Source organism: Oncorhynchus mykiss, chromosome 2 (genome assembly GCF_013265735.2).
Source record: "Oncorhynchus mykiss isolate Arlee chromosome 2, USDA_OmykA_1.1, whole genome shotgun sequence".
Classification (NCBI taxonomy): Eukaryota; Metazoa; Chordata; class Actinopteri; order Salmoniformes; family Salmonidae; genus Oncorhynchus; species Oncorhynchus mykiss.
The window spans coordinates 42,616,561-42,643,063 of NC_048566.1; the positions used below are offsets into that span (position 1 = coordinate 42,616,561).

Below are 26,503 nucleotides of genomic sequence, written 5' to 3' on the forward strand. Positions count from 1 at the left end.
GGAAAGCAGAGCGCATGGATGCAGGCGGCACTGGGTTGGCACCAATCATTTATATATACACTTGATGACTGATAGGCCCCCATGCCTCCATCTTGGCACTCTCCCACCGTTGTAAAAAAATATATTTTGGAAGCTATAGAAATCCATTTATTAATGTATACATTACTGTTTGCCTCGTTTATTCTATTACATACACCGTAATGCACTTTTCAATTATATTATATGAGCTGAACATAAACAATAAAAACATTTTCTTCCAAGTATATATATTTTTTTAGAGATTAATGTTACGGTCCCCACTACAACAACAAAATACTTAAATACATGTAATTTAGTTCTTAACATTAAATTGAAACACTGTAGAATTCCATTCATTCCTTTGAAGGACAGTTCCTACTGGGTAGTGCCAATTTGCCCGACCGGTGGCTTCAAAGCCTCTCAATGGCCAATACATAGTATTAGCAATCCAGGGTTTATATACATTGTTGGTTGGCACTAGCTCAAGACTGAGGGGTACCAGTGATGTAACTGACCTTACATTATAGAGTTCTTACGAAAGCGCAATCCAGTTTTCAAGCAAAGTTGTTTCGCAATATTAGGTATGGTCCAAACAATCACAACGGAAAGCACATTGGTCGCATGTATTCTCCAAGATGAATGCCTTTTTACACTTCCGAAGTTACTGCAATGTGAGTATAACCGACTTTAGCTAAAGTAGCCAAAAGCATGCACCTGCTATGCAAGCACGTTGTTGTTGAACATGCACCAGTAGTTATAGCACTCGAAGAGTGTGTTGTGCATTTAATAATGGCTAAACACTAAGCCTAAATGTTGCTATGGAGATATTGCAGGACTTAGTGACAATGAATAGTGAAATTGCCCATATAACATTGCTCCAAGAAAACAACACAATTGCTTAAACCATTTAATTGGCATTTCGAAATCAATGAAAATATAATGTATTTTACATATGTCTTTATAATCATGATATAAGGCCTGACCTATTGCCCTATATTAAAGCCTTAGTTTTTAAAAATGATTTCAAATCAAAAACCGCATAAACCCAAACTATCCCCATCAACTTGTGTGGTGGTTTTGTTGTCATGAGGCTCAGATGTTAGGGAGGTACTCACAGTCTGCCACTAGTTTCCATTGGCACAGACAAAGGCTCCGAGGGCTGGCGGAGGATGCCGAGCTGGGGGTGCGGGCTCCATCAGGCCGGAATATGTATATTTCTAATGTTTGGCAGATAGCATATATTAAATAGCATATCGCCATGCAACTGTTGTGACATATTGATGAAGCCGAGAGTGGATTGCGAGAGAACGCAGGCGCCACGCGGCGATTGATAGAGTATGTGGGGGTCTGGTTTCGCCTCGTCCCGACCGTGTGTGGTTGAACTCGGGCGGAATCACAGCCTGCCCTTGGGGATATGTGGCTCCGACGAGCCTCACTCTCTATATGGCTATATCGTCGCAATCCCTTTACAACAGGACTACGGTGGGACCATGTCGGGATTGGGGTCGGATTCCTGGTGGAAGAAAACCATCTATATCACCGGCGGTGCCCTCCTCGCTGCTGCTGCCTACCTATTACACGAGCTGCTCGCCATCAGGTAGGCTACAATGGCAAAAAATATGCTCCAATGACACAATCTGCAAGGGTATTGGTTCACATGATCAAATGTGTGCATTTGTGTGATGCTTAGGCTGTGTTTGCGTAGGCTTAATCTACTATATTCACAATAATGATTAACTTTATAAAATAATTCATACCATCGGGGATGGGCTGAGAGTGTGTTTCCTGGCGGTGCGCACTTGCTGTCACTTTTGAACAGCTGCTCTTGACATCTCTGAAAAACAGAATATTGCTGTCGTTTGTTTACATTTGTTCATATATTCGCGGAATCGTCCCTTCCTGCACTGTAGGCTAGAATGTGCAGCTGTTTGATGATATAGTTCCCCCCCAAGGAGGCAAGGACAGGAGATGCAAAAATATTGGAATGTGGAAAATTACGCGTCAGGTTTTATGCCATATCCTGAGCGTAAATATGAATTTCTCTAGCACTGCAGCAGTGGTGTCAGAATTACTTTTACTAACCTCTCACGTGAGCTATTTTAAGATTTATGTTTAGTGAAAACGGACGTTTGTAGCCTAATGTTGAATGAAATGCGTCTGTTTAATCTTTGAGGAGGAAGATTAATCCAGGCCTATTGTTAACATAATGAATGGCGCTCCTGTCCCCACACAGTCGTATCTCAATCATTTAGGCGTTTTGGGACATTCTGTAACAGTGGCTCCATATAATCTGTCACAGGACTGGCTTTGCATTTCCTAATTTGGAAACATTGCTGAATCACGTCGCATAAACCTACTATTATCATGCTTCTACCATAGAAAACTACATTTTGACTGTAAACCTGCAGCATGTCTGTTCTGTGCCATCCCTTTGAGTAATTCTTCTCAAAGAAACTCCCTGTATCTACCCCTGAATACAATAGTGTTTCGGTCCAGAATTTCCGCACCATAGATAAATGGACTGCGACGAAGCCTGCGTCGTTTCGATGGTTTCAACACCACAGTTGTGTGGACAGCGACATTTTGTGGGAATGTGAGTTGTTTATAATGTCGTAGACTGTCCTGCGCAAGACCATTGTACCGAAAACCTAGCCTATACATTTGATTAGCCAAAGTAGGCTATCATTTATATACATGCCATATTTATTTCCATAAATTCAAGTCGAATTTCAAGGTGTTACGAAATGGCTGCTGATGTAACTGACTTTGGATGGAGTTCATTCCTGCTCTCTTGGACATATGTAGGCTACAATTCATTACATTAATTTAGGTATGAACTAGAGTAATTGCAGGCAGCATGCCCCTGTACTGTAGGTTATGTTTAATTATTATTAATTATGTCAGTGTCAGTCACCCACCATTAAAAACTGTGGGGTGGAAATGCAAGGACCCTTATCAGATTTTCACAAGCATGATTAACCTCACAGGCCTTGATTTCAAGGGTAGTAGAGGATTGAAATAGAAGTTCGGACAAATCCTAGAGTTTTCTTTTTCCTGCTGTAGGCCCATTGAATACCATGGAGTCAGTAATATGATGAGGACTTTACCATCTCATTATCTATCTCATTATCTTAAAATTGTGTATTGTATCTGTGTATACTTGTGTGCATGAGTGTTTAGACTGGTGACTTAAATATAGTGAAGGGACTGGTTGTTCTAGGGCCATTCAACAGTAACAGAATTACACTTTGACTTAGATTACACACACACTTCATGGAAGACTTCCCTGCACCAAAAATAAATACCCATTTGCAGTTGGCCTAGGCCCTGGACTTCTAGAAAAGAAGTCATTTTAAAATGTATGCCAACCAAAAACATTTATTTCGAAGTTTAACAAACCATACAACTCTATGCACAAAGACAACTTTGATCAATTTACACAGAACATTTCACAAAATCACATTTACTGGAAGAACTGTGCAGATGCAAAGTTTTGTAACATAAAAATCCCCCTCAGTTTTTAATGTGACCATGTTTTCCAAAAACGGTTAAATATCTACTCAGAATTAAGATTTTAAAAATTCTGCAGACAGAATGGGGTGTCAGCTATGACATGACACCTTGAGTTAGAATAGTTTTGTTTGTTATTGTACTACAGTTGGTGAAGTGGATTTACAACTGGTAATATAGTTACGGTAACTAAATTACATCATGGGTCCATGATCTGTACTATACAAAAATGGATAATTGTGGATATATATACATGGCCTGATGACTCCTTGCTGTCCCCAGTCCACCTGGCCGTGCTGCTGCTCCAGTTTCAACTGTTCTGCCTGCGGCTGTGGAACCCTAACCTGTTCACCGGAAGTGCTACCTTGTCCCGGACCTGCTGTTTTCAACTCTCTCTCTCTCCGGCTGTCTCTAACTCTGAATGATCGGCTATGAAAAGCCTACTGACATTTACTCCTGAGGTGCTCGCCTGTTGCACCCTCTACAACCACTGTGATTATTATTATTATTATTATTATTTGACCCTGCTGGTCATCTATGAACATTTGAACATCTTGGCCATGTACTGTTATAATATCCACCCCGCACAGCCAGAAGAGGACTGGCCACCCCTCAGAGCCTGGTTCCTCTCTAGGTTTCTTCCAAGGTTCTTGCCTTTCTAGGGAGTTGTTCCTAGCCACCGTGCTTCTACATTTGCATTGCTTGCTGTTTGGGGTTTTACGCTGGGTTTCTGTATAGCACTTTGTGACATCAGCTGATGTTATAAGGGCTTCATAAATAAATGGGATTGATAAATGAATATCATATTTTCATGGTGCTGTATCCTGAATAGGTAAACAAATGTAGAAATATGCAATATCCTTCTTTTGCATATTTGGGTATTATTCTACACACTGAATATTATTGTGTTGACCTCCACCCCCAAACAAAATCACATTTGGTTGGTCCGGACCAGGCCAAATCTGAAACCATCATAGACGTCTATGTTTGGATTTTCTAATTTTGTCTGTCATAGTTGAAGTGTACCTATGATGAAGATTACAGGCCTCTCTCATCTTTTTAAGTGGGAGAACTTGCACAATTGCTGGCTGACTAAATACTTGTTTGCCCCACTGTATATATGCCTTAATTTCTCAAAAATATAGAGTCTTCACTTTCATTTGACAAACAATTTCACATGGTTCTATGAACTTCACATGTTGGTGCTCATTGGTCCTTGTATGGAAATTCCATCTGTAACACAGAGCTCAGGGAATTGAAGACTAGTTCCTCTCGCTGCTGTGTCACCATTATATAATAGGCACCAGGTGAGACCCTATCCTCCCAGTGAGATTACTAAGAGCCTGAAACAGAGATGTAACTAATCCTACTCTCTCCTCTCTGATCTCCTCCAATCAGGGCGAGTTATGATATTGTTCTCACAACACAAACTAACCTGGAAATAGCTGTACTGTTGTCACAGAAACGTTGATGACTTTTAAAGTGGCTGCCACAGAGATAAAACAATGGGGCTCCCACCTGTGTACTAGTTTGCTGTTGCCTCAGTATAGCACACCTTTTCAGTTGGCCTTTTTTCTCCCCGGGTGTTTTCTAGGAAGGAGCAGGAGTTGGACTCTAAAGATGCCATCATCCTCCACCAGTTCTCCAGGCCAAACACGGGGGTCCCCAGCCTCTCACCATTCTGCCTCAAGATGGAGACCTACCTACGCATGGTGGACCTGCCCTACCAGGTACAATAGCCTGTGTATGATAAAGTAGAACTTGAAAAGTAGAACTGGTTTCCTGCACACAGATGAAGCTTACATTCCTGGACTAAAAAGCACTTTAAATGGAAATTCTCTTTATGCATGTTGTTTTATGTCCAGGGATTAATCTGAGTCTGCGAAACCAGTCCTCCATATTCAGAAACAACTAGTGTGTCAATTTCCCAGTGCTGAACCCCATTCTGTTCTCCCCCTTGCAGAACTACTTTGATGGGAAGCTCTCTCCGCAGGGCAAGATGCCATGGATTGAGTATAACTGGCAGCAGGTGTCGGGGTCAGAGTTCATCATTGACTTCCTGGAAGAGAAGCTGGGCGTCAACCTCAACAAGAACCTCAGTCCCCAGGAGAGAGCCGTGTCCCGGGCTGTCACCAAGATGGTGGAGGAACACCTCTACTGGTGACTCAGTCAATTAATATAACCCCTTGTTCTCCACTGCTACATTAGTGACTCCATGTATGTCACAGCCGTTCCCAAATTGCTCCCTACCCTCCCCCTTGGCCCTTAACCCTTGATGTTAGCATGTCTGAAGAGTCTAGATAGGTACACTATATATACAAAAGTATGTGGACACCCCATTCAAATGAGTGGATTCAGGGATTTCAGCCATACCCGTTGCTGACAGGTGTATACAATCAAGCACACCGCCATGCAATCTCCATAGACAACTAGTGGCAATAGAATGGCCTTACTGAAGAGCTCAGTGAATTTCAAAGTGGCACCGTCATAGGATGCCACCTTTCCAACAAGTCAGTTCGTCACATTTCTGCCCTGCTAGAGCTGCCCCGGTCAACTGTAAGTGCTGTTATTGTGAAGTGGAAACAACTAGAAGCAACAACGGCACAGCCGCGAAGCGGTAGACCACACAAGCTCATAGAACGGGACCACCAAGTGCGGAACCACGTAAAAATGGTCTTTCCTCGGTTGCAACACTCCCTACCGAGTTCCAAACTGCCTCTAAAAGCAACGTCAGCACAAGAACTGCTCGTCAGAAGCTTCATGAAAAGGGTTTCCATGGCAGCCACACACAAGCCTAAGAACACCATGCGCAATGCCAAGCGTCGGCAAGGGTGGTGTAAAGCTCGCAGCCATTGGACTCTGAAGCAATAGGAAAGCGTTCTCTAGAGTGATGAATCACCCTAACCCATCTGACAGTCCAACGGACAAATCTGTGTTTGGCGGATGCCAGGAGAATGCTACCTACCCCAATGTATACTGTCAACTTTAAAGTTTGGTGGAGGAGGAATAATGGTCTGGGGCTGTTTTTCATAGTTCGGACTAGACCCCTTAGTTCCAGTGAAGGGAAGTCTTAACGCTACAACACACAATGACAATTTAGACGATTCTGTGCTTCCAACTTTGTCGCAACAGTTTGGGGAAGGTGCTTTTCTGTTTCAGCATGACAATGCCCCCGTGCACAAAGCGAGGTCCATACAAAAACGGTTTGCCGAGATCAGTGTGGAAGAACTTGACTGGCCCTGATCTCAACCCCATCGAACACCTTTGGGAGGAATTAGAATGCTGACTGCGAGCCAGGCCTAATCGCCCAACATCAGTGCCCGACCTCACTAATGCTCTTGTGGCTGAATGGAAGCAAGTCCCCGCAGCAACGTTCCAACATCTAGTGGAAAGCCTTCGCAGAAGAGTGAAGGCTTTTATAGCAGCAAAGTGGGGAACAACTCCACATTAATGCACATGATTTTAGAATGAGAAGTTTGACGAACTTTGGTCATGTAGTGTATAAGCAGTGTAGTGGTAAAGTTCCCACCATATTGCCTCCATCTTCAAGATCTGCAAAGATTGAAGGGTTAGTGCCAAGGGGAGGGTTGGGAATGAATTGGGACCGGCTAAGGTCACTCACTATAGTATTCCCAAGTGGTCATCCACAGCTACATTACGGATTTACTTACAGTAAATGCCTGGGAGTCTACATTATCGGTGAGTCACTGTCGGGCATCTGTCCTGGTGAGGCTTCTGCTGGGAAGTCACTGATACTGCATCCCAAATGGCACCCTATTCCTGATATAGTGCACTTCTTTGTAAGGAATAGGGCGCCATTTTGGACGCAACCTGATCCTTTCCTGGTTGGGGCCCAGGGAGAGGTAGTCTGATGAATGACACATCTAAAAGCATTTGTTTCTGTGCATGAATGTCAAAGAAAAGAGGAGGGAGTGCATACCTGCTCATCAAGCTCTTTTCTGCAATATTTACAGGGTGAGATATCAGTCAGTGGAGGGGGGGGGGGGTCATAATATTGCTCTGCAGCTGTAGAGTAAGGGTCATTCATATAACTCTCATTTCCACTACCTTTCTCTCACTCTCTCTTTTCTCTCGGTTTTTCTCCTGTCTTCTTTTTTCCCTTATCACCTCCTTCTCTAGTCTCTCTCCTCTTACCCCCCCCCCCCCCCCCCCCTCACAGGCTAGGTTTACTATTGATTACATTATTTATGGCTGTGCAGGACTATTGGGCTGCTTGTTGCTCTGTTTGGCCAGCTGAGGTTAGCAGCATAGGTTACAGCATGCTGAGATCATATACAGCTCTTCAGGCTGGTAAATTATTGATTGAAGTTGCTATGACAACATGGAGAGGAGGGCTGCTCTGTGACAGAGATATGCCTCAGGGCCCAGATTCACAAAACCTTCTTTAGAAGACATTTCTTCTTAACTGCAATTTTTTCCTTAGCTATGGACTTATGAAGAAAGCTAAGCAAAGTTGATATTCCTCAAAGGTTGTTGGAAATTTCTTGCGCTATTCCTTATAGCTAAACCCTCGTCTTAAACTCAGGGCAGTGAGAGAATAAGATCATGAAAGCAATTGAACATGTTTTATTCACACAAACTTCATCTGAAAGTTTCAGTATTGATTATTTTAAACCCAAGAACATGTCTTAGAACAGTAATCTCTGTAGGAAATATGTTAACATGATTGCCATTACTAGCTAGATAGCTAGCTAAATTGGTTGCCTAGCAACAAACAAATTAAGAAGATATTTGAGAAGCTCGCAAGAAAATCATAACATCTAAAGATATTGTTGAGGAATTGCACTTACGAATTATCTTATGAACTATCTTTTTTTTTCTTAAGAAGCTTCTTATGTTTTTGCGTAAGAAGTGTTTTGTGAATCTGGGCCCTGGTATGTGAGATTGTGCTTGTCACAATGTACGTGTACTGTATATTAGATTCAATGTTTGGTTTAGTAAAGATTGTCATTGGTCTTCCATTCCTATTGTGTAGAGCTCAAGTTGTTATAATTAAGGGCACTGTTTAATGGTATTGAAAGCATTTAAATAGTTATTATGATTTGATCTCAGGTCTGTCTGGTTTAGCCTCTGAAGCAAATTTTTCCCTCAGATCCTTTTCTCGACAGCTCAATCTTTTTTTTGACTAGAGAGCTGACTGTTAATTAATTATCACAATACATTCATTACTTTTGTCCTGATAACTGAAGGTGAAAGATGAATTCAGAATGTCTCTGATCTCATTGCCTTAGAGTGTTGGAGCAAGAGATGGTATGGTAAAATAAAAAACAACACATTATACAGTGGCAGCAAAGATGTTTTTTGGAACTAACCCAAGATAGACCACAGCCTGTCGTTTCCAATTGGAACAAATTAGTCTTAGTGGGCAGAACAAGCAAGTAGGGGGTAGATCCAAGCACGAGATACCGAGATCCTGTTGGCGCGTTCAAGCACGTATTTACATATTTTCGTTAAGGAACGCCTACTCTGTAAAGTGCAAGTGTGCAATAACTCAATTTGCACTTGAACTCCTTATAAAAAATGCAATTTTTTAAAACTTTGGCAAAGGGTCAAATCTAAAAAACTTAGTCCACTCTGTTTGTAATAGATTCTAGTTTTGGGAACAGAAAACTGTAGACCTAAATTGGTTAACGAAAATCATGATAAAGAAAAATATATACCTGTTTCATTTAAGGATCAAAATATTTACAGCTGTACAATATGTATATATATATAATAATTATACATATATACAATTGTGCGCCACCCTATGGGACTCCCAATCACGTCCGGTTGTGATACATCCTGGAATTGAACGAGGGTATATAGTGACGCCTCTAACACTGAGTTGCAGTGCCTTAGACCGCTGCTCCACTCGGGAGCCCAAAAGTTGGGAAGAGATTTTCGATGTAGCGATTCCATTGCACATGGTTTATGAATTGACACGCAAAAGACGACGCCGGATTCAAAACTTAGAATTGTTCAATTTAAATGATTATACAAAATTCTTGCAACCAATAGAATGTTATATATATGGGGGATACCACCTTTGCAGATTTTGCTGCAAGGTGGCAGAGTCATTAGATTATTTATTTTCGTACTGTCCAGATGTAGCTAATCTTTGGTCACAGATCCAGGAATGGCCGAAGAATTGAAACATTTACCTGGAGCTAACTCTCCAGATAGCACTACTGGGTGATTTGAAAAGTCTATCAAATCGATTAATAATATAATAATACTTTGTAAATTAAAAATAAACATTTTTGCTAAATCTGTCTCAACTATGAGAATAGAAAGTTTCATAACTTTGTGAAACATCACAGCCCAGTTGAAAAATATGGCAAATAGAAATCCAATATAGATGGTGTTAAGAGATAGATGGGAGGGGTTGAGTGAAGCTGAAGGGTGGGACTAATAACAAGATAACCAATGTAAAAAAATACTGTGTCTGAAAAATGTGTGTAGGTTCAGAAGTTTTGTTAAACGGCAGTTAAAAAATATATGACAAATAGAAATCAAGCTGGATGGTCTTCAGAAATAGATGGGAGGGGTTGAGGGTAGCAGAAGGAAAGCAAACAAAAGACAACTATTGCAAAATAGTTTGTGTCCATAAAATGTATATAGTATGTTTAAGCTGGAATTAGAAGCCTAAGTGTTGTTGTTCATTAGTTCTCCCCAATTAGGGGAGCGGTGGTTCGATTAGTGGAAAATATATTTTAAAAACATGTGTATATGTATATACAGTACCAGTCAACAGTTTGGACACACCTACTCAATCAAGGGTTTTTCTTACTTGTATTATTTTCTACATTGTAGGATAATAGTGAAGACAACAAAACTATGAAATAACACATATGGAATCATGTAGTAACCCAAAAAGTGTTAAACAAATCAAAACATATTTGAGATTCTTCAAAATAGCCACCCTTTGCCTTGATGACAGCTTTGCACACTCTGTGCTTGACACCATCTATCAAGCATGGTGGAGGCAATGTGATGGTCTGGGGCTGCTTTGGTGGTGGTGGTAACGTGTGTCACGGACGTCGTAAGAAGCGGACCAAGGTGCAGCGTGGTGAGCGTACATATTCCTTTTTATTTGAATGATGTCGCCAACAATAAACAATACGAAACGACCGCAAAGCTTACAGGGCTAAGTGCCCTTAACCTTAACGGGCCAAAACATAGAAATAAAGAAACAGAAAAGAAAACAGAATTCCCACCCCACATCACACCCTGACCTAACCAAATAGAGAAATAAAACGTCTCTCTAAGGTCAGGGCGTGACAAAGTGGGAGATTAGTACAGGGTAAAAGGGATCTTGAAGAAGGAAGGCTATCACTCCATTTTGCAACTCCATGCCATACCCTGTATGGCGCTTAATTGGAGCTAATTTCCTCCTACAACAGGACAATGACCCAAACCACAGCTCCAAACTATGCAAGAACTGGTATTCTGTCTATAATGAAGTGGCCAGCACAATCACCGAATCTCAACCCTATTGAGCTGTTGTGGGAGCAGCTTGGCCGTATGGTATGTAAAGAAGTGCCGATCAAGCCAATCCAACTTGTGGGAGGTGCTTCAGGAAGCATGGGGTTAAATCTCTTCAGATTACCTCTACAAATAGACAACTAGAAGTTCAAAGGCCTGCAAGGCTGTAATTGCTGAAAATGGAGGATTCTTTGACAAAGCAAAGGACACAATTATTGTTCAAATGAAAAATCACTATTTATAACCTTTGTCAGCGTCTTGACTATATTTCCTATTCATTTTGCAACTCATTTCATGTATGTTTTCATGGAAAACAAGGACATTTCTACGTGACCCCAAACTTTTGAACGGTAATGTGTGTATATATATATATATATATATATATATCTGCAATATAAAAGCAGTTATTGAAACCGATGGAGGGTTTTCTCCCTGTTCTGTACTTTCTCTCTGCTTCCTGTCTCCCTGCCACCCTGTTTTAATGCCTACTGGGCTGCTAGAGGCCTACAGTGTATATCAGCCAGCCTGGATTCACCTGGTCAGTCTATGTCATGGAAAGAGCAGGTGATTCTAATGTTTTGTACACACAGTGTATGCGTTTCCATATGATTACACTATACTACCACTGGGTTAATAACCTGTATTATGTTTGTGTAACTATACAAGACAATAGCTTACTGCCAGTAGACAAGCTATCTGTGTGTTTCTATATGAGACTGTACTATAACCTGTATATTTGTGTTTCTATACAGGACAATAGCCTATTGCCAGTGGGTAGACAACCTGGAGGAGACCCAGAAGATGCTGCCAGTCACTGGTCCTCTCAGTGACATGCTAAAGTGGATCCTCGGCCACCTGAACAGCAGCATGGTGCAAAGGGAGATGTACGGCCATGGCATCGGACGCTTCTCCAAGGAGGAAGTCTACAAGCTGATGGAGAAGGACATGCGCACGCTGGCCGAACTGCTCGGTATGTATGGAGGGGTACAGGGGGGTGGGAGGTTAGCGGTAGACAGAGGGTTAATCCCAAATCAACCCTTAGACACTACCCTTAGGCCTAGGCTCTTGTGTAGATATGAGAGGATCGGACAGGTGTAAGCAATATAGCAACAATTCTACCTGGCTTATCAGAGGGAAGAATGGAACAACAACCATATTACTTAGAGTGATCCAATCCTCTCAAATCTGCACAAGTGCCTAGGTGGTAGGGAATAGGGGATGATTTGGGATTCAGGGAGAGACTAGGGGCAACTGAAGAACAACTGATGACGTGGCCAATTTCTTAATGCTCTCACAGTATTGTCAGAGTGTTGAGGAATTGGCTACTGATGATGGATATATGAGGAACAAGGGTTAAGGAAGGCTTCCTAATGATCCGGTATCGATTATAACACGGGGTCATTTGAAGTTCACTGTAAGATATACTTTGTCGTGGGGTATGTCCTTTATGCACAGATCCATTTGACCCTCTTCCACTCTAGCGGTGAGATACTGTATGTGCACTGTGCTTCCAACTACAAAATGTGTTTCAAATGTATTTTAGTAGGGAAAAGAGCAGAGAATGTCTACTGATTTTGGCGTAAAATCTTTGCAAGGTCGTAAACTATAGTGTAATGTGTGCAATCTGAATTTACTTTACCGCTTTGAATATAACTACTATAACGTCAAACTGTTCTCCTGGTTGTCTGGGTGTTTCTCTGTGGGTATGATGGTAGTTGGTGTTGGTTGGTTGGTTGGTGTTGATAGTTGGTGTTGATAGTTTATTTTCTTATTGAATATTTAAAACATACAATATACTTGCAGTGAAGTCGTTCAACAACTACATCACATTAGTCATCTAACAGCCTCCCATTCAGAGCGCCACACAGAAGCAACCAGGGTCAATGCCCAGCTCAAGGGCACGTCGACAGATCTCCCACCAGCCCCCCCCCCCACCCCCCCCCCACACACAGTTCCCCAAGAGCTGCCCCTCAACCATCCAAGTACCCCCCCCCCCGAGAAAAAAAGTTAGAAAATAATTCCATTCCCCACCCCCCCAATGCACCAACAAAATGAACAAAAGAGGAAAAAAGAGAAAGACAAAGGAAGACAACAATGCAAAAAAACAAAAGACATCAAGGAGAACAAAAATCATAACAGCAAGGCCAACTGAATATGTTTGAGTGCATGTATGGCACTATTTACGTGTGTGTGTCCGTGTATGTGCACATGTGTGCATTTGAATGTGAGTGTGTATATTGCATGTGTACAAACACCTGCACGGCATCAAATAGAAAGGGTGTAGAATGCTTACTTACAGGCCCTAACCAACAGTGCGATTTTTAAGTAAAACGTATGTATTAGGTGAACAATAGATAAGCAAAGAAATAAAAACAACAGTAAAAAGACAGTGAAAAATAACAGTAGCGAGGCTATATACAGGCAGCGGTTAGTCGGGCTAATTGAGGTAGTATGTACATGTAGGTATGGTTAAAATGACTATGCATATATGATAAACAGAGAGCAGCAGTAGCGTAAAAGAGAGGTTGGTGGGTGGTGGGTGACGAGACACAATGCTGATAGTCCGGGTAGCCAATGTGTGGGTGCACCGGTTAGTCGGGCTAATTGAGGTAGTATGTATATGAATGTATAGTTAAAGTGACTATGCATATATGATATACACTGTAAACTTTTTACACTGTAAAAACACTGCCCCTCAGTGTCATTCAAACATACTTTTTGTTATGTTTTATTTTAACTTAATTTTACTTTTCTCTTTGACCGTCATTCTATCCCTCGCCCAGCAACTCCACTCCTACTTGTCTCCAATTCCACATCCCAACCCTCAGCTTCCCTCAGCCCATCCCACCTATCTCTGCTGGCCACCTTCTTCAGATTCCTATGCACCATATACTATTTTGCAATCTGTATGGCACAGCTGTCAACATCCTGGTTCTCAAATGAAACTGGTATACTTTCCTATTTATGCTATTTTTATTCCTCCGCCAGTTTTGATCCTTTATATTGGGCAGACAGACCAGTTCCCTACCTCCTCCCGCTGCCACCTGCTTCTTCCATTTTTGGGGTAATGCTGTAATCAATTGGTTGTAATCTTGAATTGAGCCTGCTCGGCCTCCGACCGCAAGGCACTACAAAGGGTAGTGCGTACGGCCCAGTACATCACTGGAGCCAAGCTTCCTGCCATCCAGGACCTCTATAGCAGGCGGTGTCAGAGGAAGGCCCTAAAAATCGTCAAAGACTCTAGCCACCCTAGTCATAGACTGTTCTCTCTGCTACCACACAGCAAGCGGTACCGGAGCACCAAGTCTAGGTCCAAGAGTATTTTAAACAGCCCTACCTGCATGTACATAATTATCTTAATTACCTCTACACCGGTGCCCCCGCACATTGACACGTTGACTCTGTACCGGTACCCCCTGAATATAGCCCCGCTATTGCTCTTTAAATATTTGTTTTTCTTAAACTTTTTTGTTGTTGGTATTTTCTTAAACTGCATCGTTGGTTAATACGGGCTTGTAAGTAAGCATTTCACTGTAAGGTCTACTACACCTGTTGTATTCGGCGAGTGTGACAAATACAATTGGATTTGATATGGGATGTGATGTAGTGAGAGTATGTATGATGTCTGGATAAGAGTAAGACTATAATGTGTTATGTCCAAATAAATAATAACCCAGCCAATTTGCATGGTTGAGTGTCTGTGTGTAACATGAAGTGAGAATAGCATTAATATTCAGGATGATACGTGTAATCCCTATCCTATCACCATCATAGTTGCATCATAACTACCTTTTTACATAATTGTCATTGAATAACACATCCCAGCATTTCCACTGCAATTGACATTTCACATGATCATGAAAGAGACCTTTGTTACAGGAATTAAATTCCTACATGTTTTAATACCCAATTAAAATGAAACACTGTCAATTCCTAAGAATTTGTAAGGCTCTTATTTGCATAAAATGGACAGAGAACAGTCTCAAAATCAATCAGCAGTGTTTATTCTCGAGAGTACTGAACATGATACAGTTTACCACAGGTTATAAACTGAAAATGATGTCATTAGTTTTCAAACTGTCCCGTCTCTTCTTCACCCTGGTACAAAGGCTGTATAGTTCTCAAGCCGTCCCACATCGTCTCTCCTAATTTAGATAATTTATGACCCGAGCCAAGGTCTATCTGTGTAGATAAGCCTTCTAGCCAGTCTGGCGATAAGTTCATTAATTTCTACCATGGTACAGACAGTCATTGTTCTAATTCTTGATTATATTTACACACATTATATTCAGTACTAGGATTAAAAGAAAATTCATACATCTATACAGCAACATAATAGTATTCTGATTAGTCAGTCCTGATTGAAATGTATACATAATTAGTCATTATTGATTAAAAAAATCCCTTAACATATCCACCCTATGATTAAATATTATACATCCAATCACACATCTAGTTTTATTAAAATATTAAAAAGCATACTTCTATTTTTATAATTAATATTTCTTGTTATCAAAATATCACCTAAACGTAATCCAATTCTTGCATTCACACTGACTGTTTTTAGGCCAACATCAGAATCATAACTCTTCTCATCAGAATTTTCGTTACAATCTTCATCGAAACAAGAAACAACCTAACATCTCTAAATATCAAAATGCTCTAATCAAAAACACAAGTTCCTTGCATATGAAGAACCCGGATTCATTCATCTATTTAGGTTTGAGGCATGTATCCATCATTTCACTGGTCAGATCTTGGAATCAGTCCATATCGCACCATCTGTTTTCTCATTGATTTCTCCAGAGTCCTGGAAATGAGATCTCATAGACAGGGAATTAGACAATAGCCACAAAACTAAAACAGTTACACAGATGAAGGTAACCCATAATACAGTGATCATAACATTTTTCAATTTTCCAAACATACTATCAATCCAATTAGTCAAAGAAAGATCCACCCCAGAGTTTTCTGCCAAACCGTGAGCCAGGGTGGTCAAACCAGCTGAGGCTTCGGTCACTGATTCGTCCGGAGCTGTGCCATCGAGAAACAAACCATCTACACCCGCTCTCACCCTTTCCAGCCAACAAACATATCCAAGATGAATTCTATTCTGCCAATTCATTCATTACATCTCAATACATCTCAATATAATTGATCCAGTTCACATTCTTATTTGAGTGTGGACCACTAGAAAATACTTAACTCTAATCCTGCTATGATCTGATTTCTTGCTTTGAACTCATCTGGTATCCCCCGTAGAACCCCAATGTTATCAACACATACTCTCTCATCAAAAGACCCAGATGGAGTACTTCTTTTCTCCCGTTTGGCCAACTTCATGTCTTGGTGTTGAATGAGTGTGAAAGGCATTCCCAAATGTACAAGGGAGAATATTCCTGTCCAATCTGCCGGTAAAACCTGGCCCTAACATCATTACCCCACACAATCTCCAGATGTCAGCCCTGGCCCATTTTACCTTATTGAAATCCCCAGAGTTCAACCAACCTGTCAAATTAGACATGGTCTCGTCAGTGGTAATATTCTCTGTCCAATTGCAGGTACTAACTTCCCCTACATTTTTCCCAAGAGTACTGTACCGGGCCAAACAGTAATAATCTCCTCTGGTCACTGTAAAGGGAGGAAGTCTTGATTTAAGGGGAACCTGTGGATATAAATAGTGCAAATCAATGCAACTGTCATTATCTGGCATTCCTGCTTTCGTGAACAGCTTTACCATACTGGCCTAACCTCCTCTATCCGGAACCGTACTAGGGTGTCGACCAAAAACGGGTCATATCCAACATACCATAACCCTAGATCCTCTTTCATTACTTTTTAAAGGGTAAGGCGTATCTTTAAGGCGTATCTCTCTCCGGATTACAGTCAAAAACTCTCACCTTCACTACACTCCACCTCCTTCCATTTATTTTTTTATTTTGTATTTTTTATTTCACCTTTATTTAACCAGGTAGGCTAGTTGAGAACAAGTTCTCATTTGCAACTGCGACCTGGCCAAGATAAAGCATAGCAGTGTGAACAGACAACACAGAGTTACACAAGGAGTAAACAATTAACAAGTCAATAACACAGTAGTGGGTGAGTGGATTCATATAACCCACTCTCTCCAGATGAGCTATGACCTGTGTCCACGACCAACATGGGGACCTGCACCGATATATACCATAATGGCTCAGAGTCCTAGACTGCCATGTAGTTAGATACCCCATTTGGTCTACATAAAACTCCATTGAGAGATCCTTCCCAACCTCTACTCTAACTTCCTGTCTACCCAGATCTAGGGATCTCTTATCCTTGTTTGGAATAAAATCCTCATTGTCTAAACCATGCGTCAATTACCACTCTCCGCATACTCAGGTGGGACGTGCTGTATCAGGAATATGGCACCCACGAAAAGACAGCTCAGACGAACAGCCCTCCGATGAAGCCCCACCCTTTTCCCAGAAAACATATCACCAGCAAGAAGCCAAAACACACCTTCACTTCTATGAACGCTCACAGCTGGGGAAAAGTCGGGTATAAGGGAATCTTCAGTAGGAGTTTGACCCTCCCTTACCCTAAAAGGTTGTGGTTCCCCTCCTACCTCTGTGATTCTTCGACAGTGTCAGTGTGTCCTACCCTCCCACAATGTGTGATACGCACCCCGGGAGCTCTTTCGGCTATCCTCACCGCGAAGGCAGTCACCAGGAGTACTTGGTATAGCCCCGCCCCACCGTGCTGCTTCCCGTTTATTCTCCTCGGGGACTGGGTTGAGTGAATCACCTTATCCTGTAGTTCACCTGTAGTGCATAATTCCTGGACATACAGGCTTGGTTAACAAACAGTTTCTCATATGTTCTATCTGATTATATCTTTAACTTCTATGCCTACTTGTTAGCTAAATTCTTTTTAATTAATAGTTTATTATCCAATAGGCCACTAAGTGTCCTATCCTAGACCACAAACTTACCCACCCCCCTTTTGATGCCTGGCTCTGCCCAGGTAACAACCTTATCTACCCTAAATAATACCTTAGGTAAGATTAGTAAATTATCCTTATGTTCTGACATTATCATGTATGTCCAATTCTCCCTTTGGCGTCCATTCATTTTTATCCTGTACCAATTCTCTGTCAAGTGTTTTATCTACTTTTAAGAGGTATCTGTGTTCATTTCCTCTCAGCTCTGTAACAACTGTGTTGCTTCCAAATTTTAACTAAATGTCTCACTGTGGCTTTATCTAAACTCATGGATTGTTTTAGAAAAACATGTCTATGGTGGCAATTTCTAAAGTCCTTATATAGGTTAATTAAGGTTCTCGATCCTATCCCTAATCCTGAATCTCCACAGATGTCATATATCCCTGTCAAACTTTAATACTACTTCAATAAAAATATTCTAAATGTTTAATTAAAGCCAAAACGAATGCTAAACATATCCTATCTCTTTCCTGTGTTAATGAAATCTCTCCTTCGGGAATCCACTGTATTTTATCTAAAAATAACATGGGTTAACCTTAAAAATCAGTCACATCAATAATTTAATATATGTTTCATAGTTTGAGATACCTTATCTACTGTAATTTACCATCCCTAAGAACTGCAACTTATTTTCATAAATAATTTTTATGCTTATAAAATCGCCTTTCTATCATGTATTTTCCTGCCCTACCGGCTTAATAATGGTGTCCTGTCCCAACCTCAAAGGACCACCCACCCCCATTTATTATCGATGATTAATATGATTTCTGTTCTTGTTGCAGTACTATAAAATCCATTATAATACATTTACTTTAAAAACTCAGTGTCTCCCATGACTACAAATTCATTATTCAAATGGCTCCCCCCTGTTTCTGATCAGACCAACTGGGAGAGCCATGGAAGCTTGGTCAAAGGTTACACCACCCCTTTACATTCGTTTTCCATACCGTATTAGACATATTAAAGAACCCTTTATCTTTAAACATTTTTATTCACTTGTCTAATTAAAACTCAGAAAATAAAACTCCTAATATTCCATATGTGAGTGTACCCCTTTAAGATATCTTGTCTCTGGGAACAGGGAAATCCCCTTAACCCAAACGTTTACTACAAAAACAAAACCTAATAATTATGATAATCCCCTCAAATCATTTGTTTTAAATTTCCTCAATGTTTCATGTAACTCATTCAGTCTTCCTTCAAATTGTCGCCCCAAATACTTTATACCCTGCCGTTACACTCAAACAACTGTGATAAACGTGCACTGTCCCTTTAAAATAAAACATGTCCCATCCAGCCGTACTCTATTGTAAACCTTTCATTGTTCCCCGTAATGAAAACAGATCATTTTTAGAATACGTTAACTTCTTGTTCAAATTCACTGGCGTTACCAAACCAAAAATCAATACCCGGGAAAGAACCACAACTTTTTACGATTCCACTATTCTTACCTCCCTATATTATAGCCAAATATAGCCCAATGGAACACCTAGCAATTCTGTTGCTAGCTGTAGCATCTTTTCAGACTATCCTTACAATATTCTGCTCCTTTTTTAAAAATGTATTTGGAACTTTTAGCCACTTTTGAAAAGTAACTCAAAGCTATAATGCACACATTTTCCCTCTAAATGCCACAACCCATTTTCTCTGTCATAATTTGAGGAACGTTGTTGTGTAGTCAACGTAATGACGCCGCAAGTCAGCCTGCCTCTTGTCAAATATATATTCCCTATTCAGATTGAGTTCTGCTTTAAAATCTATCGACAAAGTAAAACCAACCAAACTACTCAACTTTCTATACCCCAACATTTAAACGTACCATGTTCTGTGCTAAATTTATATCGTATGTCAGTCGATTCATAAAAAAATACAACATCCTGGTGGCACAAAACTTTATCGTATCTCTCCGTTATTCCCTAAAATTAATCAGGTTTAGGTTACTTTCCCTTCTATGATAACTTTATTTAAATACGACTCCCATCTCAATACATTATTCCAGCAGATCATTTTGGGCAAAATACCGTATTACATCGAAATTGTCTCGCCATTATTTTGAATGAATTCTTCTTTCAATTCAACCTAAACAACATATTAAACGTTCAGTTCATATCTTATACAAACACTAGCGACCATATTTTTCCAGGCAAAACATACAAATAGATGAATTACAATCTAAAATCAATTTTAGTTTATCGTGTCAAAGCTGAGATACGAACCTTAGTGTCCCGCTATTGAAATGATTGAGTTTCCCCTCCAATAACTATATTATTATAATTGTCTGTAGTCGCAAACTCCGGCACTGAGAATTCCCAGAAAATAGTCCTAATTTAAACCCTTCCTGACTATTTTAGTAGTATCAGCTTCTATTCAGGTTCTTTGTCTTAGTCAAATTTTGGACGCCTCCCTTCCTTTTCCTTTGTTCTCAGCTCCCTTCCTCGCCTCGGCTAACCATATCCTAGCTGTATTTAGCACCTCTGTCCGTTGTTTATCTGTCTTGTCTCCAATAACCCTATTTATTTGTTTAATCATTGATTCCAGTTTTTCTTTATTTAAACGTCCATCATATTCGTACTTACTCCTCCATGTCTGGCTAAAATAGGTGTTCCTCTTATCATCTTTCTGCATATATTTCTATTTGTGTTTTCTCCTTTATGGAAACCTTATCAATAGCTTTGACTGTTGAATCGGATTTTAGGTCTTACCTATACAACTATAAGCCCAGGGGACGTAAATCCCTAGTTAACATCTTATATCAGGTTGTGTCAGAGGGCTTTTAAAGTACACTAATATCGTTATCTCACTTCGCTATATCAGGCTTCCCTCTCGCCTGGAACCTCTTGTCTATAGATTTGGCTTTTATCCCATTCCTCTAGATTTTGGTTTCCCTCTCCTCCTCATTTGGACTTTATTTCAGTACTATTTGTTGAATCGGAACGATGGTCAATACTCCCAGAGTTTAATTGACCATTCAAGTTATCTTGTCCGCATAGAATTCCCTTCCTGTCTCCCCGCGCCTAGTTAATATCCTATTTGTACAAGATCACCGTCCTATCCCCCAGCACCTATTTAATATCCCCTCTTAATCTCGGGCGAACATGCTTCTCATGATTAAGTTTAGTTTATTTACGGTAGTGCACGTTACCGCAGGTTTTTTACGAACCTGCCCAGTGTATATCGGTCATACAAAACCCAGTGTATATCGGTTATACAAAACCCAGTGTATGTTGGTCATACAAAACCCTGTGGGAATAGTAAAGCTCCCATTATCGATCAATTCTAAAACAAAATTGAACATCAAATCAAAGAAAACTTAAACCATTCCCCCCAGAATCGAGAATATAGGCTACTGACCTTGTCGCCGACTGGGAAAAGCACTGTTCGTTGGATAAAGACACCGTCCCTGTCGGTATGGGGTGTACACCGGTCTGGTCTTTATCCTCAATTCAGAGGCCAGGTCTTAAATAACGGGACCAGACCCGCTCGTGCACGATTTTTGGCGTACGACCTTCAGATGACAGAGACGGGTATTTTAGATCCCTGTTCGAAGGACCAATTGTTACAGGAATTAAATTCCTACATGTTTTAATACCCAATTAAAATGAAACACTCTGTCAATTCCTAAGAATTTGTAAGGCTCTTATTTGCATAAAATGGACAGAGACCGGTCTCAAAATCAATCAGCAGCGTTTATTCTCGAGAGCACTGAACATGATACAGTTTACCACAGGTTATAAACTGAAAATGACGTCATTAGTTTTCAAACTGTCCCGTCTCTTCTTCACCCGGTACAATGGCAGTATAGTTCTCAAGCCTTCCCACATCGTCTCTCCTAATTTAGATAATTTATGACCCGAGTTCGAATCCCCGAGCTGACAAGGTACAAATCTGTCGTTCTGAACAAGGCAGTTAACCCACTGTTTCTAGGCCGTCATTGAAAATAAGAATTTGTTCTTAACTGACTTGCCTATTTAAATAAAGGTGAAATGAAAGATAGACAGCTTCACTACAGTACAAATGTATCCTGTACAATATTTTATTATTCCCCAATGTCCCTATTCAGATATCTTCCCCTTGCTTGTTGTAAACATAGATAAATATGTAGACAAAGACATATAAAAGCTAGATAAACAAAAAAAAGTTCTCAACAATTGAGAGGGGAGAAGAGAGAGAGAGATCAAGTGTGTGTGGGCGTTCAAGTGGGCGTTCATTTGCCTCCCGGGGAAATTGGTAATTGAGACCGAATTTCGTCCCTTTAAGCTCACTTCCCCTGCTTTTGATCAGCTCCTTTCATTGGCAGTGTTCAAACTTTGCGATGATAGGTCGGGGGCTCTTGATCTTGTCGCTCCAAGTCTGTGCACTCGGTGGAAAGACACCTCATTTACAGTCTCTAGAGAGGAAGTTTCAAGGCAGATGGCATGAACTCTCTGATCGCCCCCTCTGGATTATTGGATGCGTCCTCAGGAATCCCAGAAAATATTAGATTTTCACGCACGCTACGGCTTTGTATGTATAGTAGTGACTCCCTCATCACCCTGTTTTCCCTGAGTAGACAATCCATGTTGGAATTGAAGGTTACCTTGGCTGTGAGTGCCTTGTTCTCTCCTTGGAGTGTGAGAATTTCACTCTGGCTAAACTCCGAACTCCCACGCAGCCCTGCTGATTCATATCGCGTGATTTCTGATGATGTTCTCAATTATATTGACTGATTGGTTCTGTATGGGGTGACTTTTCAAGTGTTGCATGGATTCCAGCAAGAGCACTATCCTCTACTTAAACGGTAAGTACATCCTCTTTTTTTGTTGGATTAGAGCTATTTTGTGAGTTATCCGGATCTTTCCACGATGGAGTATGTTGTTCCTCCATAGCGTAAAGATGTTGATACTCGTCGATTTCCCTCAGGATCTCCTTAGTATCCAAGTTAACTCTGAACAGCAACCAGTTGTCTTTCCCACGACGACAGAAGATGTAATCATGAGTTGCAAAATACTCGATCCCACTTAAATACAAAGTTGCTTTCGCTGTTTTGCTTGTAATTTACAAGCTGCTCCGTGAAGAGTCTGAGGCACTCAGCAAGGCCTTTCTTACGGTGTTCTCTTGACTGATAGTTGGTTGATATCTGTTACCGACCCCAGCTGTTCATCTGTCCTGCAGGAGATAAGAAGTACTTCATGGGGCCTAAGATGTCGACAGTAGATGCTGCTGTGTTTGGTCACCTGGCCCAGGCTATGTGGACACTACCCGGCACACGTCCTGAACAACTCATCAAAGGTCAGTTCAATCTCTCAGCCTCTGGTTGAAATGTTTTACTCATACTCACAATACCAAAGCATCATAATTGGTTGATTTTAAAAGTGTGAATTGTGATTGTGCTATTATTGTGTTATTATGTTGTTATCAAGATTGTATAACAAATTATGTACCTAATGTATTCTTCTATAGATTTAAAGGCATGTGTGGAATAGGATGCAATGGCCTCATTTTTTTTATCCAGGTGTACTTTGGGGCGGCAGGGTAGCCTAGTGGTTAGAGTGTTGGACTAGTAACCGGAAGGTTGCGAGTTCAAACCCCCGAGCTGACAAGGTACAAATCTGTCGTTCTGCCCCTGAACAGGCAGTTCCCAGGCCGTCATTGAAAATAAGAATTTGTTCTTAACTGACTTGCCTGGTTAAATAAAGGTAAAATAAAAAAAAATAAAAAACTTGCCTACTTCTTCCACTAGATGACAGTGAAAGACTGTAATGTGCAGTTTTGTTGCACATTTACATTTACTTAGAGAACAGAGACAAAAGACCAGTCTCTTTTCATTTTTCATACTGTACAAAATCTGACAATCAAAGTCTGAGTATGAAATCAGAGGACGCTCTGACACTGATGTACATTTTTCCTTGAGTACTGACGTTGGAACCTGTGCTTCCTCTTTCCCCTGTCCACTGTGGTTTAGGCGAGCTCATCAACCTGGCCATGTTCTGTGAGCGCATGCGGAGAAAGTTCTGGCCTGAGTGGTTCGTGGACATAGAGGATGTGTACTATGACGGAGCAGACACTGACAGCAGCGAGGGCTCTTCCACAGGCCTGATGGACTTTGGCCTGTTCTCCCGGACAGACACCATGGAGGAGAGCGAAGCCTCTGACAAACACACACACTCACACACTCACTCCCCCGATACGGACCACTCGCTGTTCGACTCGGACGTGGGCACGGGCTCGGACAATGGGCCGCAGCTTAAGTGTGACCCTCCTAGTCCTGACCCTCCTAATCCTGCCCCTTCCAGTCCCAAACCTCCCAACCCTTGACCCATCCTTACCAAGGCAGGTGGGGTGGGTTTGGCTGAGGCAGTCAGACAGCCGGGAACTTCAAACTAGTCAGGGTGCTGCTATCTGGCTTGGCATCATAGAGCTGCGGAACAGAGAGGCACAGTTCTCGCTTCTCCTGCTGCCCCTCCCTCTCGTCCAGAGATCTGTGCCCACACATGGTGGCGCAGTTATATTCCATGATGACTGAAAACTATATCCTAACAATGTAATATCAGTGCGCTCCGACAAAACCGTGTATTTGTATGCAGAGCGTATAAATCGAATCCCGTGTTACATGTGTTACAATGTGATTTCCTCACCCCGAGTGATTGTGACATTGCCAATATGGCACTATCACAGACATTGCCTTATTTGTGTCAGTTGTCCAAGGCTACAGGCTAGTGTAAAACGTCATGAGGGAGATTGTTGGTTGAACCAGTGAGTGGAGTGTCTGTCCATGGAATACAGGCAACATGGCTGTTTCTTTAGAAATGTAACTAGTGAAAGAGAGACGACGATGATGATGGCAGCAGAAACATGAAAACACTAGAGAGAACTGAGGTCAGTCATTTTGACACATTGTAAAGAGTGATATATAAAGAATCTTTGACTTGGGTGGCAGCTCTAGTCTGTGTCTTACTAACGGTGGGCTATTCTACCAGTAGTCCTATGGTTTGTGGCTTGCTGCTGAGCATCAGCCATAATCACTGGCCTTTCCATCAACTCTGTGTCTAACTTCACTCTAGTAAAGGAGATTGGGATACGCAAAAGGAACTGGAGATGGAACATTCTTGTCGGAGTAGAGCCGACTCTTGTATCTCACCACTAGAGAGTGCTGTATCTATTCATCCTGCTGTCTATTTAGCTCTATGGTCTCGAGTCCTGTCAGTTTCTGCCACTTGGAATGTTAAAGGCCCAAATGAAGTCAAAACGTGATATTCCTGTGTTTTATATACATTTCCACACTATGAGTTTGGAATGATATTGTGTAAATGATGATAATGCCCTTTTAGTGTAAGCGCTGTTTGAAAAGACAGCGCTTTTCAGTCTGTTTTGGTGGGATGGAGTTTTGGCCTGGGTAATAAAAACAGCTGCATTGTTTAATGAAATAATAACAATAATACAATGCATTCGTTTTCACTTCAGTATTAACACCATACGAATACAGAAAGCTGCTGAAACAGAATGGAAAGGCCCGTTTGTAGCAAGTAGTGTTATCCCTTTACGTGTGTGTGTGTGTGTGTGTGTGTGTGTGTGTGTGTGTGTGTGTGTGTGTGTGTGTGTGTGTGTGTGTGTGTGTGTGTGTGTGTGTGTGTGTGTGTGTGTGTGTGTGTGTGTGTGTGTGTGTGTGTGTGTGTGTGTGTGTGTGTGTGTGTGTGTGTGTGTGTGTGTGTGTGTGTGTGTGTGTGTGTGTGAGTGAGTGAGTGAGTGAGTGAGTGAGTGAGTGAGTGAGTGAGTGAGTGAGTGAGTGAGTGAGTGAGTGAGTGAGTGAGTGAGTGAGTGAGTGAGTGAGTGAGTGAGTGAGTGAGTGAGTGAGTGAGTGAGTGAGTGAGTGAGTGAGTGAGTGAGTGAGTGAGTGAGTGAGTGAGTGAGTGAGTGAGTGAGTGAGTGAGTGAGTGAGTGAGTGAGTGAGTGAGTGAGTGAGTGAGTGAGTGAGTGAGTGAGTGAGTGAGTGAGTGAGTGAGTGAGTGAGTGAGTGAGTGAGTGAGTGAGTGAGTGAGTGAGTGAGTGAGTGAGTGAGTGAGTGAGTGAGTGAGTGAGTGAGTGAGTGAGTGAGTGAGTGAGTGAGTGAGTGAGTGAGTGAGTGAGTGAGTGAGTGAGTGAGTGAGTGAGTGAGTGAGAGAGAGAGAGAGAGAGAGAGAGAGAGAGAGAGAGAGAGAGAGAGAGAGAGAGAGAGAGAGAGAGAGAGAGAGAGAGAGAGAGAGAGAGAGAGAGAGAGAGAGAGAGAGAGAGAGAGAGAGAGAGAGAGAGAGAGAGAGAGAGAGAGAGACCGGAAAGATGATAGTGGGTTGTAATATGACTACATTACCAGGTATGATATAAGCCTTAGTGCACAGAAGTTATGAAAAGAGGGGTTGAATGTGAATTGTGAATGCAGATAGATTTTTGCTTTCTTTACTCAGTAACTCACAACTTATTTGAAAACAGTGCCAGCACTTTGTTTTTATTTGTGATTAACTTAAGTTTGCGATGTTTTATCGTTTGTATCTTTAT

At 41.3% G+C, this 26,503-nt stretch overlaps 1 protein-coding gene across 1 annotated transcript; it reads left to right on the forward strand.

Moving 5' to 3' along the window:
- Nucleotides 1-1,141: 1,141 nt before the first annotated feature.
- LOC110490022 (failed axon connections homolog) lies at nucleotides 1,142-25,600 on the forward strand. The gene is made up of 6 exons (XM_021563109.2): nucleotides 1,142-1,615; nucleotides 5,123-5,258; nucleotides 5,492-5,688; nucleotides 11,769-11,986; nucleotides 23,147-23,263; nucleotides 23,937-25,600. Exons 1-6 carry the CDS (start codon nucleotides 1,356-1,358, stop codon nucleotides 24,287-24,289), a joined length of 1,281 nt encoding a protein of 426 aa, XP_021418784.2. The 5' UTR covers nucleotides 1,142-1,355; the 3' UTR covers nucleotides 24,290-25,600.
- Nucleotides 25,601-26,503: the final 903 nt, after the last annotated feature.